The sequence below is a fragment of the Salvelinus fontinalis genome, chromosome 25 (genome assembly GCF_029448725.1).
Source record: "Salvelinus fontinalis isolate EN_2023a chromosome 25, ASM2944872v1, whole genome shotgun sequence".
NCBI lineage: Eukaryota > Metazoa > Chordata > Actinopteri > Salmoniformes > Salmonidae > Salvelinus > Salvelinus fontinalis.
In genome coordinates this window covers 34,198,469-34,214,709 of record NC_074689.1, presented here as the reverse complement: position 1 = coordinate 34,214,709, position 16,241 = coordinate 34,198,469, and the positions used below count along the sequence as shown (strand labels likewise).

The window sequence follows — 16,241 nt, the reverse complement described above, 5'->3', positions numbered from 1 at the left end:
GTGTACTGGGGGAGTGGAGTTGGGCTGCTGGGTGTACTGGGGGAGTGGAGTTGGGCTGCTGGGTGTACTGGGGGAGTGGAGTTGAGCTGCTGGGTGTACTGGGGGAGTGGAGTTGAGCTGCTGGGTGTACTGGGGGAGTGGAGTTGAGCTGTTGGGTGTACTGGGGGAGTGGAGTTGGGCTGTTGGGTGTACTGGGGGAGTGGAGTTGGGCTGTTGGGTGTACTGGGGGAGTGGAGTTGGGCTGTTGGGTGTACTGGGGGAGTGGAGTTGGGCTGTTGGGTGTACTGGGGGAGTGGAGTTGGGCTGTTGGGTGTACTGGGGGAGTGGAGTTGGGCTGTTGGGTGTACTGGGGGAGTGGAGTTGGGCTGCTGGGTGTACTGGGGGAGTGGAGTTGGGCTGTTGGGTGTACTGGGGGAGTGGAGTTGGGCTGCTGGGTGTACTGGGGGAGTGGAGTTGGGCTGCTGGGTGTACTGGAGTTGAGCTGTTGGGTGTACTGGGGGACTGGAGTTGGGCTGTTGGGTGCACTGGGGGACTGGAGTTGGGCTGTTGGGTGTACTGGGGGACTGGAGTTGGGCTGTTGGGTGCACTGGGGGACTGGAGTTGGGCTGTTGGGTGTACTGGGGGACTGGAGTTGGGCTGCTGGGTGTACTGGGGGACTGGAGTTGGGCAACATGTTACACGATACGTGTATATTTTGTTTGATCAAGTTCATATATATTGTCATGGTGTTGGCTGCTTGGGTATTGCAAACCCCATCCCCCTCTCCCTGCCTCTCCCTTTCCACCACAACTCATGCGGTGATCACAGAGACGTCGTAAATTCTTGAGAATCTCTTCATGGCCAAACAGTATTAAGAGAGAGGGTAAACTTTCAGGACAAAGGAATTTTCTCCCACCTCACAGAACTTGAGGTACGAACATATTTCAGGTTCCTGCAAAAGTATAAAAGATCGGTGGGGAGTCCAGCTATTAACATGCCCATTGGCCAACACGTGGGAAACTCATGTGAGACTGTGGGACTACATTACCATACCGCTGTTTATATAATAACCTCAGATATGAGGTTTACATCTGTTTGTTGTATAAAATGAATGGGTGAGTATGATACTGTTTGTATAATTGTGTAATATGATTTTGGACTGTTTAATTAAAACCTGTTTGGGCTGCAAGCTGAATATTGAAAAAACTGGAAAATGTGTGCACATTTTCAAACGGCCTCCTAAGAAACTTTTTATTTTCCAATATGCATATATTTACTACTGTTGGATAGATAACAGTCTATCGTTTCTAAAAAGGTTTGAATTGTTTCTCTAAGTCGAACAGAAATATTTTTACAGCCATTTTCCCAGCCGAATTGAGATTTCCAAAATGCGATGTGTCTCTTTAAGACCTTCTCTATAAAAGGCCCTTTGACTTGGGACCATAGGAACACGTCACACGCCTACGTCAGGCTGTAATGCGGAAGTGAGAATTGAAAGGAGTCGAATATCTCGTCCATGGACTGAATAACACACCTTCTTGTGAGACCTGCGCAGTTAAAAAAAAAATCCGGGCGCGAAGCATAATTTGGTCTCGGCTTCTGGAACAAGGTAGATAACGGTGAATATGATGTCTGACTACAATATTATTTGATACATGTCACAAAATCATCCTAAAGTATGTTTTTTCAATATACTTTAAGAAAATACAAATCCCTTTTTGATTTGAACTAAACCCGAGGACCCGCCCCTGAGACAGTTGGGTCAGACGTCCAAGGACAGCCCCTTTCTGCTATCTGAATAAAAGCTCAACTCTGAGAAATTATCATTAGACCATGTTTTCTCTCCATGGGGAGAACGAAGGTTAAGGTAACATTGCTGAATCTTTAACCATACCACGTGGTTAAAACTCTTATACGAATAATAACAAGTTTTGATATTGACTACTAGTCTGCAGCTAGGAATTCGGTATTATTGAACGCGAAGAAAGACAACAGCCGAAACATCCATTCTATAACGAATGTCACTCTGAACTCTCCACAATAACCCAGGACAGAAGGAACTCCAACCAAAACGAACTTCTCTCCAACGATCAAGACGACACACACCGAGCGTAACTATATATATATTGATTGCAATTGTTCCCGAATGAGTGAGCGTTCATGTGTAAGGATTAGCATGTCAATTGTTATAATTATGGACTCTGTAGTGAATTCTTAGTCAAACCCCCATTTTCTCTTTGTCTAACAAGCTGCTATGCCGGTTCAGCCCACTAGGGCATATTTCTCCCATTTCATGTAACCCTTTTTAAGTTTGTTTGTTTGTTTATGCATTTCTGTGAATTAATTAGTTAGTAATAAATAAATGATTTAAGACAATTGATGTATGGATGACTCATAGTGAAGACTGGGTTCGTGCAGATAACCAACAATTTACGACGTTTGGAATGAGACTGACGTGAGGTAAAGTAAATAAATCATTAATTAGAAGACTATTGATCAGATATGAAAATATTTGAAAGGTTATATTGGGAAATTATAACTTTGTAATCTAATAACTTCCCTGGTGCCCTCGATTTCATAGTTAATTAGTTACGTTATTACTCAAGTGATCGCGTAATCCCTAATTACAGGAATCTTTGATAAAAACTATAAGTCTTCAATTTAACGATAGCAAAGACACGACAATATCCAAAAACCTCAGTTTACATTTGGCTTTGCCTCCAAAACATCCCGTGAATTTGCACAGAGCCACATCAATTTACGGAAATAATCATAATAAACATTGATAAAAGATACAAGTATTATACATGGAACTTTAGATAAACTTCTCCTTAATGCAACCGCTGTGTCAGATTTCAAAAAAACTTTACGGAAAAAGCAAACCATGTAATAATCTGAGTACGGCGCTCAGAGACCAACACAACCCAAAAAGATATCCGCCATGTTGGAGTCAACATAAGTCAGAAATAGCATTACAAATATTCACTTACCTTTGATGATCTTCATCAGAATGCACTCCCAGGAATCCCAGTTCTACAATAAATGTTTGATTTGTTCGATAAAGTCCATCATTTATGTCCAACTTACTCCTTTTCGTTCGCGCGTTCAGTACACAATCTAAACTCACGACGTGCAGGCAGATCCAGGCAAAAGTTTATACGAAAGTCATATTACAGTTCGTAGAAACATGTCAAACGATGTATAGAATCAATCTTTAGGATGTTTTTAACATAAATCTTCAATAATGTTCCAAACGGAGAATTCCTTTGTCTTCAGAAATGCAATGGAACTCAAGCTAACTCTCACATGAACGCGCATGGCACTCTGGGAGAGACCTTACTCAATCCCCTCTCACTTCACAGTAGAAGCATCAAACAAGGTTCTAAAGACTGTTGACATCTAGTGGAAGCCTTAGGAAGTGCAAAAGGACCCCATAGACACTGTGTATTCGATAGGCCAAGAGTTGAAAACCTACAAACCTCAGATTTCCCACTTCCTGGTTGGATTTTTCTCAGGTTTTCACCTGCATATGCTTTCTGTTATACTCACAGACATCATTCAAACAGTTTTAGAAACTTCAGAGTGTTTTCCATCCGAATCTACTAATAATATGCATATATTAGCAACTGGGACTGAGTAGCAGGCAGTTTACTCTGGGCACGCTTTTCATCCAAATGTGAAAATGCTCCCCCCTAGCCCAGGTTACCTTGTCGTTTTTAGTTTTTAGACACATGGACTATGGTGGGTCTGCTTGAAACATGTAGTTATTACAGACTAGGACCGGGAGAGGTTGAAGACGCCCGTTAGCCGGTCATGCTGTAGAATCTACTGTAATTCATCTCAAAACTCTACATCATCTAAAATGAACGAAACAAAATGTCTGTGAAAACCAACTATCTGTGTCTCAAATGGCCCCTGATAGGGCTCTGATCAAATGTAGTCCACTACAGGGAGTAGGGTGCCAACTGGGACGCATGAACAGTCTACACATATAGTTGTTTAGCTAGCTCAATGTGCGCATTGATCAGAAGAACAACTTTCATTCTAGCTCAATAATTAAGCTTTTTTTTTTTTTTGCCAAAGATTGTTTTCTGTCATCTACACATTAGTATGCTTCCCCTATATCCTTCGGCTGATAAGACTTTCCCCTGACCAACACATTAATTAAGGAGTAGCTTCCTCCTGAGGAGAACAGAACATAACTAAGGCTGTGTCCCAAATGGCACCCTATTCCCTATTTGGGTCATGTCCTTGTATACCCGTGTGCTGACGCTGTTCCTGTCTTGTTCCATGTCTGTTCCAATTAACTGTTTGACACTCCGTACCTGCTTCTCTACTCCAGCGTCGGTCCCTACAATTCCAGCCATTATAATGAGCCCATCCTCCTATAGCTCCCCCCACCAGCCTCCATTGCTCTATACTGTACGACATATTCCTGACAATCCCTCAGTTCAAACATAAACTTGCAAGTTCCACACATATGATGAAGCAGCATGACAGGCAGCCCAGATCTTATTCCATATTTTGCGGGTTTAGACGGTATGCACTGCCTGAAGGGGCAGCGGACCCTAAGCGGCATAAGCTGCTCATCAACCGTAACATTGGGCCCAGGGTTGTAAAACAGGGGAAGGCGGTCCACCCACTTGTCCCACACTGAACTGATTGTAGCTAGCTTGACTTTCTGCCGCCGAGCTGGTCTGGTGTCTCGGTTATCGAAGCGGGAGGGAGATTTGGCGCCGCTTCGCGTTCTTAGGAAACTATGCAGTATTTTGTTTTTTTACGTATTATTTCTTACACTGTTACCCCAGGAAATCTTAAGCCTTATTACATACAACCGGGAGGAACTATTGGATATAAGAGCAACGTCAACTTATCAACATTACGACCAGGAATACGACTTTTCCGAAGCGGATCCTCTGTTTGGACCACCACCCAGGACCGATCGGATCCCAGTAGGCGACTCAAAACAACGGCACCGCAGAAGGGGCAGACGGAGCGGTCTTCTAGTCAGGCTCCGTAGACGGGCACATCGCTCACCGCTCCCGAGTATTCTACTCGCCAATGTCCAGTCTCTTGACAACAAGGTTGGAAATTCGAGCAAGGGTTGCCTTCCAGAGAGACATCAGAGATTGTAACATTCTTTGTTTCACGGAAACATGGCTCACTCGGGATACGTTATCAGAGTCAGTACAGCCACCCGGTTTCTTCACGCATTACACCGACAGAAACAAACATCTCTCTGGTAAGAAGAAGGGCGGGGGTGTATGCATTATGATTAACGAGTCATGGTGTGATCATAACAACATACAGGAACTCAAGTCCTTTTGTTCACCTGACCTAGAATTCCTTACAATCAAATGCCGACCGCAATATCTACCAAGAGAATTCTCTTCGATTATAATCACAGCCGTGTATATCCCCCCCAAGCAGACACCTCTACGGCCCTGAAAGAATTTCATTGGACTATATAAACTGGAAACAACATATCCCGAGGCAGCATTTATTGTAGCTTGGGATTTTAACAAGGCTAATCTGAAAACAAGGCTCCCTAAATTTTATCAGCATATCGAATGCCCGACCCGGGCTGGCAAAATTCTGGATATTTGCTACTCTAATTTCCGCGACGCATACAAAGCCCTCCCTCGCCCTCCTTTTGGAAAATCTGACCACGACTCCATTTTGTTGTTCCTAGCCTATAGACAGAAACTAAAACAGGAAACACCCGTGCTCAGGTCTGTTCAACATTGGTCCGACCAATCTGATTCCACGCTTCAAGATTGCTTCGATCACGTGGGCTGGGATATGTTCCAGATAGCATCGGACAACAACATTGGTGCATACGCTGATTCAGTGAGCGAGTTTATTAGCAAGTGCGTCGGTGACGTTGTACCCACGGTGACTATTAAAACCTTCCCCAACCAGAAACCGTGGATTGATGGCAGCATTCGCGCAAAACTGAAAGCGCGAACCACTGCTTTTAATCATGGCAAGGCAACCGGAAACATGACAGAATACAAACAGTGTAGCTATTCCCTCCGCAAGGCAATCAAACAAGCAAAGTGTCAGTATAGAGACAAAGTAGAGTCGCAATTCAACGGCTCAGACACAAGAGGTATGTGGCAGGGTCTACAGACAATCACAGATTACAAAAAAAAAAAACTGCCCCGTTGTGGACACCGATGTCTTGCTCCCAGACAAACTAAACAACTTCTTTGTTCGCTTTGAGGACAATACAGTGCCACCGACACGGCCCGCTACCAAAACCTGCGGCTCTCCTTCACCGCAGCCAACATGAGTAAAACATTTAAAGTGTTAACCCATGCAAGGCTGCCGGCCCAGACGGCATCCCTAGCCGCGTCCTCAGTGTTTACGGACATATTCAATCAATCCCAATCCCAGTCTGCTGTTCCCACATGCTTCAAGAGGGCCACCATTGTTCCTGATCCCAAGAAAGCAAAGGTAACTGAGCTAAACGACTATTGCCCCGTAGCACTCACTTCCGTCATCATGAAGTGCTAAGAGAGACTAGTCAAGGATCATATCACCTCCACCCTACCTGACACTCTAGACCCACTCCAATTTGCTTACCACCCCAATAGGTCCACAGACGACACAATCGCAATCACACTGCACACTGCTCTAACCCATCTGGACAAGAGGAATACCTATGTAAGAATGCTGTTCATCGATTACAGCTCAGCATTTAACACCACTCGACCCCTCCCTGTGCAACTGGGTCCTGGACTTTCTGACGGGCCGCCCCCAGGTTGTGAGGGTAGGAAACAACATCTCCACCCCGCTGATCCTCAACACTGGTGCCCCACAAGGGTGCGTTCTCAGCCCTCTCCTCTATTCCCTGTTAACCCACGACTGCGTGGCCATGCACGCCTCCAACTCAATCATCAAGTTTGCAGACAACACTACAGTGGTAGGCTTGATTACCAACAACAACGAGACGGCCTACAGGGAGGAGGTGAGGGCCCTCGGAGTGTGGTGTCAGGAAAATAACCTCTCACTCAACATCAACAAAGCAAAGGAGATGATCGTGGATTTCAGAAAACAGCAGAGAGAGCACCCCTCTATCCACATCGAAGGGACAGCAGTGGAGAAGGTGGAAAGCTTTAGGTTCCTCGGCGTACACATCACGGACAAACTGAAATGGTCCACCCACACAGACAGCGGGGTGAAGAAGGCGCAACAGCGCGTCTTCAACATCAGGAGGCTGAAGAAATTTGGCTTGTCACCAAAAACACTCACAAACTTTTACAGATGCACAATCGAGAGCATCCTGTCGGGCTGTATCACCGCCTGGTACGGTAACTGTACCGCCCACAACTGTAAGGCTCTCCAGAGGGTAGTGAGGTCTGCACAACGCATCACCGGGGGCAAACTACCTGCCCTCCAGGACACCTACACCACCCGATGTTACAGGAAGGCCAAAAAGATCATCAAGGACAACAACCACCCGAGCCACTGCCTGTTCACCCCGCTATCATCCAGAAGGCGAGGTCAGTACAGGTGCATCAAAGCTGGGACAGAGAGACTGAAAAACAGCTTCTATCTCAAGGCCATCAGACTGTTATACAGCCATCACTAACATTGAGTGGCTGCTGCCAACATACTGACTCAAATTTCTAGCCACTTTAAATAATTAATAATTGGATGTAATAAATGTATCACTAGCCACTTTAAACAATGCCACGTTATATAATGTTTACATACCCTACATTACTCATCTCATATGTATATACTGTACTCTATACCATCTACTGCATCTTGCCTATGCAGTTCGGCAATCGCTCATCCATATATTTAAATGTACATATTCTTATTCATTCCTTTACACTTGTGTGTATAAGGTAGTTGCTTTGAAATTGTTAGATTACTTGTTAGATATTACTGCACGGTCGGAACAAGAAGCACAAACATTTCGCAACTCTCGCATTAACATCTGCTAACCATTTGTATGTGACCAATAAAGTTTGATTTGATTTGGATAATCCTGGAAATAATGTGGAATTTTTCCAGAGAGATTGTCACGTCCTGACCATAGAGAGCTTTTATTCTCTATGTTGGTTAGTGTGATTTAAGGGTGGGTTATCTAGGTGAATTATATTTCTGTTGGCCTGGTATGGTTCCCAATCAGAGGCAGCTGTTTATCGTTGTCTCTGATTGGGGATCACATTTAGGCAGCCATTTTCCCATTGTGTTTTGTGGGATCTTGTGGGAGCCTTATTCTAGCTTCAAGTTCCGTTTGTTCGTTTTGTTGTTTTGTTCTTTGTAGTTTTCTATTCCAAAATAAAGGATGTAAACATACCACGCTGCATCTTGGTCTACTCTTTATGACAAACGTGACAGATATTGTTGCACGGAAAAGTTCTCTGCCAGTTCCTGCATCCCACAGGGATTCTGTGGTTTCCCCGTTGGATCTGAAAACACCAGCAAGGATAAGAACCCCAAAGGATGCATGTAAATGAGTTTGGTCCATCTCCTTTCATCTCTCTCCAAAAACACGCCTTCTCTCCAAATTAGTGCAGTCCAGAATGATTTTCTGGATGGTGTCTGGGATGAACAGTTCAAAAGAAGACTTTATGTCCTGAACATGAGTAACCGCCATCCGTGTCGGCCCTGGTTGCATCCTTATCACATTGGCAGCCATGCGGGGTGGCTCATTCCTTGGGCAAGAAGACCATTCAATTTGAAAACAATTTGACATCCATATTTCTCCTACTGCAGGCTGCTGATGAGCTGGTTGCTGACAGGCTGTTCCTGTGGCTGGTTGCTGACGGAATGGTCCTGGGGCTGGCTGAGGGTCAAACTCATCCTCTTCTTCCAACTCACTGTCAGACTCCGAATTGACAGAGACATGATCCTCATATTCAGAAAATTCTTCATCTTCCAAAGTGGAAGACGCTCCTTCCTCACTTGCTTCTCTCTCTGCAAAAAAAAAATTCTAAGGCTCTCTGAGCAGAGATTATTGTTGCCATACCGATTGATTGTGGAAAGGAGCCACACATGCAAATCAATTTATTAGTTGTGTCCCTCCCCCAATTTGCACCTGGCTGGGGTAGAGTGTGGGAAAATACAGTTTTTTATTTATTTATTTCGATACAACTCATGAAAATGTGTTATTTTACATGTTCTTCACAGAAAATGAGTCTCGGGTTGAAAAAGTAATTAATTGTATCATTTTTCTTTTAGTAAACATTGAAAATGGGTGCCACAGACCCGAACACCACCACACAAGGGTTAACTGACATACGGCTGTGAAACTCTTTATTAATACTGTTTCGAAGCAAGTAAAGCTCTGGTCAAAAGTAGTGCACTTTATGGGGAATAGAGAGCTATTTGGGATGGAACCTTAGACTGCTGGGATTACTTTAATATATAATCTGCTCTTTTCCTGCTGGGATTACCTTAATATATAGTCTGCTCTTTTCCTGCTGGGATTACTTTAATATATAATCTGCTCTTTTCCTGCAGGGATTAGTTTAATATATAATCTGCTATTTTACTGCCGGGATTAGTTTAACATACATTCTGCTCTTTTCCTGCCGGGATTAGTTTAACATACATTCTGCTCTTTTCCTGCCGGGATTAGTTTAACATACATTCTGCTCTTTTCCTGCCGGGATTAGTTTAACATACATTCTGCTCTTTTCCTGCCGGGATTAGTTTAACATACATTCTGCTCTTTTCCTGCTGGGATTAGTTTAATATATAATTTATAGAATGAAGCGGATTCTTTCGACAAATATACCTCGACACTTTTCAATATTTCCATTGTGATTATTAATCATACGTTTAATGGGTCATTTCAATTAATAGTTTTATATGATATTAGTTATGAGTTGCCACATATGAGTTATGAGTTGCCAACATATGAGTTATGAGTTGCCAACATATGAGTTATGAGTTGCCACATATGAGTTATGAGTTGCCACACACATATTGAAACTGGCACTATCTCAGGGAGATGGAAAGGTGGAGAGGGAAAAGGGAGAGAGGGAAATGGAAAGGGAGAGAGGGAGAGGGAAAGGGAGAGAGGGAGAGGGAAAGGCAGAGAGGGAAAAGAGAGGGAAAAGAGAGGGAAAGGGAGAGAGGGAAAAGGGAGAGAGGGAAAAGGGAGAGAGGGAGAGGGAAAAGAGAGGGAAAGGGAAAGGGAGAGAGGGAAAAGGGAGAGAGGGAGAGGGAAAGGGGGAGAGGGAAAAGGGAGAGAGGGAAAAGAGAGGGAAAGGGAGAGAGGGAGAGGGAAAGTGAGAGAGGGAAAAGAGAGGGAAAGGGAAAGGGAGAGAGGGAAAAGGGAGAGAGGGAGAGGGAAAGGGGGAGAGGGAAAAGGGAGAGGGAAAGTGTTAGAGAGAGATGATGCTGGGGACCATCTGTCATGGTGTTGCTTACTGTACATGCATAATAAATACAGGATGACCTCATTTCCAGGTTCACTTGGAGACCAAGACCTCTCAGGAGGAAGGGTATACACCCTGGGGGTTTAATGTTGCTTCTGCATCGCTTGCTGTTTGGTGTTTTAGGCTGGGTGTCTGTACAGCACTTTGTGACATTGGCTGATGTAAAAAGGGCTTTATAAATACATTTGATTGATAGATGGTTATAACACATCTTAGAGAGCCACAAAACCGACCAGGCCTTAACATGAAAGTTCCTCCTAAAAATACAAGTCACAATAAATAATCTGGTTTCCCTGAGCACAGTGAAGTTCAATGTCCTGAGAGAGGGAAAGAGAGAAAGAGAGAAAGAGAGAGAGAGCGAGAGAGCGAGAGAGCGAGAGAGCGAGAGAGAGAGAGAATACCTTATGCTAGTCACTAGCAGTCAGATGTGATGATAGTGTACAGTACTACACTAGTCGCTAGCAGTGAGCAGCTGTCAATGGTGCTCAGCTGGCTCAGGTCACGAGCGCTGTTAAACATGCACTGTGTGTGTGTGTGTGTGTGTGTGTGTGTGTGTGTGTGTGTGTGTGTGTGTGTGTGTGTGTGTGTGTGTGTGTGTGTGTGTGTGTGTGTGTGTGTGTGTGTGTGTGTGTGTGTGTGTGTGTGTGTGTGTGTGTGTGTGTGTGTGTGTGGGCATGCATACACACACAACCACTCACATAAACATAGTGCATGCATACACACACACACACACACACACACACACACATAAACATACTGCATGCATACACACACACACACACACACACACACACACACACACACACACACACACACACACACACACACACATAAACATACTGCATGCATACACACACACACACACACACACACACACACACATACTGCATTCGTACACACACACATAAACATACTGCTGTCACGATCGTCTAATGAATTGACGGACCAAGGCGCAGCGTACGTAAAGTTCCACATTAATCAAATGAAACTCACAAAAACAACAAAGAAGAATAAATGATACGTGAAGCTATGGAGTGCTCACAGGCAACATGTGGAACCTTGGTCCGTTAATTCATTAGACGATCGTGACAACTGCATGCATACACACAGACACACATACTGCATACGTACACACACACACATAAACCTACTGCATGCATACACACACACACATGCTGCAAACGTACACACACACACATAAACCTACTGCCTACGTACACAAACTGCATACCTACACGCACACAAACACTCACACGCACGCATACGTACAGATACACATATATATGCACATACTGCATACACACTCACATATATACATACTAACATACATATCTCTCTTCCTGTCTATATCTTTCATGCTCCCTCCTTCTCAGTCCGGAACCTCCTGAGACGGTCCACGGTCCAGAACCTCCTGAGACAATCCACGGTCCGGAACCTCCTGAGACAATCCACGGTCCGGAACCTTCTGAGACGGTCCACGGTCCGGAACCTTCTGAGACGGTCCACGGTCCGGAACCTCCTGCAATGGTCCACGGTCCAGAACCTCCAGCTCCAGGGCAGGAACCTTCTTCTGCGCCGATGCCCAGTCCGAGCACGGCGCCCAGTCCCGCTCCATGGCCGGGGTCCTCCTCTGTGCCGATGCCCAGTCCGAGCACGGCGCCCAGTCCCGCTCCATGGCCGGGGTCCTCCTCTGTGCCGATGCCCAGTCCGGGCACGGCGCCCAGTCCCGCTCCATGGCCGGGGTCCTCCTCTGCGCCGATGCCCAGTCCGGGCACGGCGTTCTACCGGCTCCATGGCCGGACCCGTGGTCTGGGCGGGGGCAAAGACCCACACCGGAGCCGCCACCGACGCTAGTCATCCCCCCTACCCTCCCCAGTTGGTTTCAGGTTTTTATGTCCGGAGTCCGCACCTTTGGGGGGGGGGGGGGGGGGTACTGTCACGCCTTCACCATAGAGAGCCTTTTCTATTCTCTATGTTGGTTAGGTCGGGGTGTGACTAGGGGGGTGTTCCTATCTAGGTTGTTTAGTTCTATGTTGGCTTGGTGTGGTTCCCAATCAGAGGCAGCTGTTTATCGTTGTCTCTGATTGGGGATCATATTTAGGCAGCCATTTCCCCACTGGCTTTCGTGGGATCATGTTTCTGTGTAGTTGCCTGTGAGCACTGCTTGAGCTTCACGTATCGTTTATTCTTCTTTGTTGTTTTTGTGAGTTTCATTTGATTAAACATGTGGAACTTTACGTACGCTGCGCCTTGGTCCATCAATTCATTAGACGATCTTGACAACTGTGTGCATACACACAGACACACATACTGCATACGTACACACACACACACACACATTAACCTACTGCATGCATACACACAGACACACATACTGCATATGTACACGCACACACATAACCTACTGCATGCATACACACAGACACACAAACTGCATACGTACACACACATACATAAACCTACTGCATGCATACACACACACATGCTGCAAACGTACACACACACATAAACATACTGCCTACGTACACACACTGCATACAAACACTCACACGCACACACACACTGCATACGTACAGATACACATATATATGCACATACTGCATACACACTCACATATATACATACTAACATACATATCTCTCTTCCTGTCTATATCTTTCATGCTCCCTCTTTCTCTCCCTCCCACAAAAACATGCACTGACACAGATGGTGTGTGTGTGTGTGTGTGTGTGTGTGTGTGTGTGTGTGTGTGTGTGTGTGTGTGTGTGTGTGTGTGTGTGTGTGTGTGTGTGTGTGTGTGTGTGTGTGTGTGTGTGTGTGTGTGTGTGTGTGTGTGTATATAGATGAGCCTCGGGAGAAACAGCATGTGTTTGTGTGGCCTCGGTGTCTCCCAGCATCTGAGGATTAATCTTCCCACCTGACCCTCTCCAATTAGATATGATTCTACTGTCTACTCAACCAGCAGCTACGTCCCAAACGGCACGCTAGTCCCTTTCCACTGTGTAAGACTCTGGTCAAAGGTAGTGCACTGTAAAGGGAATGGGGTACCATTTGGGATTTGGGACGCAGCCCAGGATTGACTCATCTAGCTGGGATATCATACCAATACTGTGTGTGTGTGTGTGTGTGTGTGTGTGTGTGTGTGTGTGTGTGTGTGTGTGTGTGTGTGTGTGTGTGTGTGTGTGTGTGTGTGTGTGTGTGTGTGTGTGTGTGTGTGTGTGTGTGTGTGTGTGTGTGTGTGTGTGTGTGTGTGTGTGTGTGTGTGTGTGTGTGTGTGCCGGGAGATCATACCACACTGTGTGCTGTGGTAGTCAATATACTGTCATTATGTCACACTGATATAGAATCAAATCAAATCAAATGTATTTATAAAGCCCTTCTTACATCAGCTGATATATCAAAGTGCTGTACAGAAACCCAGCCTAAAACCCCAAACAACATGCAATGCAGGTGTAGAAGCACATTCAAAACAGACACCAGTGACAAACCACAAGAAAATAGATTGAAACGGACAGTTTACCCCATGCACTTCAATTAAATAGCCCTCCAGGTAGATGACTTGTTGCAATTCTGTCTTTAATCTGCCCTTCTCTGCTCCCTACATGTTTCCACTCAGATAGGCTATCGATTAAATCTCCTAACGGCAGTGAAGCCAATTTACTAACTATAGTAAAATAGCTGGCGACATCACCGTTATGGGAAAAACTCCCTAAACGGACACACAGAGCAATACAACACTCTACATCTAAACGGCGTTATCTTCTTTCAACTGAACATTTCTTTCAACTGAACTATGAAGGCACAACAAATGCCAATGATAATGTTGTGATAATGGATGTATTCCATTGTGTTGTCTCACTTTTACAGTTTATACACAAAATAGTGGTGTTTCTCTTCAGTAAGAAAACATCCGTGCCACTTGGGACACAAGCACCGCGAGTGTTGTTGAGCCTCACTTTCCCGCCGTGCGTTTTATTCGTTTACCTAGTAGTCTACTTCACACAATTATAGGCTATTGCCTTGCCCACTGTGTTCTGCCTGTAAACCCCGCCGGGAGCGTTGAGAAACACCTCTCCAAGGGGAAGTCCGGGAACAAGACGACCACTATTGTATAGTGTTGTCCAACAGCTGGATTTACACAGTGGTTTCCTTTGATAATGTTGCAGGCAGATCGAATCTGTGTGATGACCTGCTATCGGACGGAAGGATTGTGCTGACTTGTGCGCTCTCTGTATTTCACAATTCAATACAGGGACGGCCTCTTATACTTTTCATATGTATAGGCCTAAACTCGTTTTTATATAGAATAGTAAGCGCTTCTTCGGGTTATTTGATCAATCTAAGTTAATACATTGAAACCATAGCATAGACTATTCATGTTGATAAATTGCTGCCTTGCAGCAAAAAAAAAACATGTCACGCACACGTGAAATGTGTTAGTTCAGATGATTTGGGCACTTACCTCAAACAACGGTCCAATTTTATTTTTCTCCAGATAAGACTGAATTCTTGACTGCTGTTGAGACGCCATGAAGAAACTATAGATATTGCATTAAACGTTACTGTGCTGAGTACAAACTGTGTGGCAGAATCATACATTCATCCACCTAGATATACGAGAGTCGAACCCCTTTTAGGTGCACAGTAAAACTGTAGCCAAGTGCAGAGAGAGAAGAACCGTTCCGCACCGCAGATATCGGGCGTTAAGAGCGGTGCGTTTGCTCCACGGAGACGCGCATAGTGGAAGGAAAGTAGCAGTTTGCCGCGCTGCGCTCCGTTCGACTTGATTACTACAGCAGGAGCACGGGACCGTTCCCCGGAGTGATGCTTGAGTGGCTCCCTAGGGTCCCGTTCCACCTCCAAGCCAATGGCAAAGACGGTTATTTGACAGTGATTAGGCATCTTCTGCTCATTGGCTGAGAGTGGTATCAGTGGATGAGAGGTTCGGCCACTCCTTCAGATTGTTTACCGGTGCCCGGTGTTTAATAAAGGTCCTGAAAGACAGATGTGACAGACACAGTGCGGCTTCTTCCTGCGCAGCTGCGCTGTATCCTGGCTACACCACACGGTGCTGCGCTGTATCCTGGCTACACCACACGGTGCTGCGCTGTATCCTGGCTACACCGCACAGTGCTGCGCTGTATCCTGGCTACACCGCACGGCGCTGCGCCTGTTGAAGGATTGGCTTGGGCATGATTCACCTAGTAAAATGCACACTTCTCCTGTCCTGTACAGATGCTTTTCACATGAGCATAATGCATATGGAATACGGAATAAGTGGGGAACAGATGTCTTGTTCTATTCTGCTCAACAAAATGATGTTCACCCATTTTGCTTGGCAATGGGGAAATGTGTTTCTGTGGATGGCCTGTGTTCTTCAGAAGCTTGTGGAAAGGTGCCTGGCTGGCACAGTGTGTTGAGATAAAAACATCTGCATTAGACCTTTAAACATTCTTATACTGTAGGCTCCACCAATGAAGCCAAAACTAAGCGGAATATAATCCTGCAGTATGTCTTCTTTAAATTGGTTTAATTGAAATGAATGACTAACAGTATAACAGTGTATATTCAAAAGTAATAGAGAGAAATATGAACATTGATTTAAAATGACGGAACAATGACATTGTTGACATAGGGAATCGTGTGTAGACTGAAGAAAGGGAATCGCCTGTCATTTGGAGACACATTAAAAGCTTGTTTCTTCAAGTGGAAGAAAGAGAGAAGTCTTTTAGGGAATGGATCAGGACGAAGCCGGATCAGAACCTTTCTGGACTGTTCCATACAGGAAGCAGAGAATTAGGCGTCAGCATCCGGGGGTGGAAGCTGCTTATACAGTCTGGAAACAGGCAGTCATTT

At 45.2% G+C, this 16,241-nt stretch overlaps 1 protein-coding gene across 6 annotated transcripts in view; it reads right to left on the bottom strand.

Moving 5' to 3' along the window:
- LOC129823224 (uncharacterized protein C8orf34 homolog) overlaps window positions 1-15,342 on the bottom strand; it is a 148,506-nt gene extending 133,164 nt beyond the window's left edge. For 3 of the 6 annotated variants that reach the window (XM_055882107.1, XM_055882106.1, XM_055882101.1), the window contains exon 1: window positions 14,848-15,342. In XM_055882107.1, coding sequence (XP_055738082.1) covers window positions 14,848-14,916 — 69 coding nt within the window. In that variant the 5' untranslated portion in view covers window positions 14,917-15,342. The remainder of the gene's footprint in view (window positions 1-14,847) is intronic. The other 3 variants (XM_055882102.1, XM_055882105.1, XM_055882104.1) reach the window with 1 other exon arrangement.
- Between the last annotated feature and the right edge of the window lie 899 nt (window positions 15,343-16,241).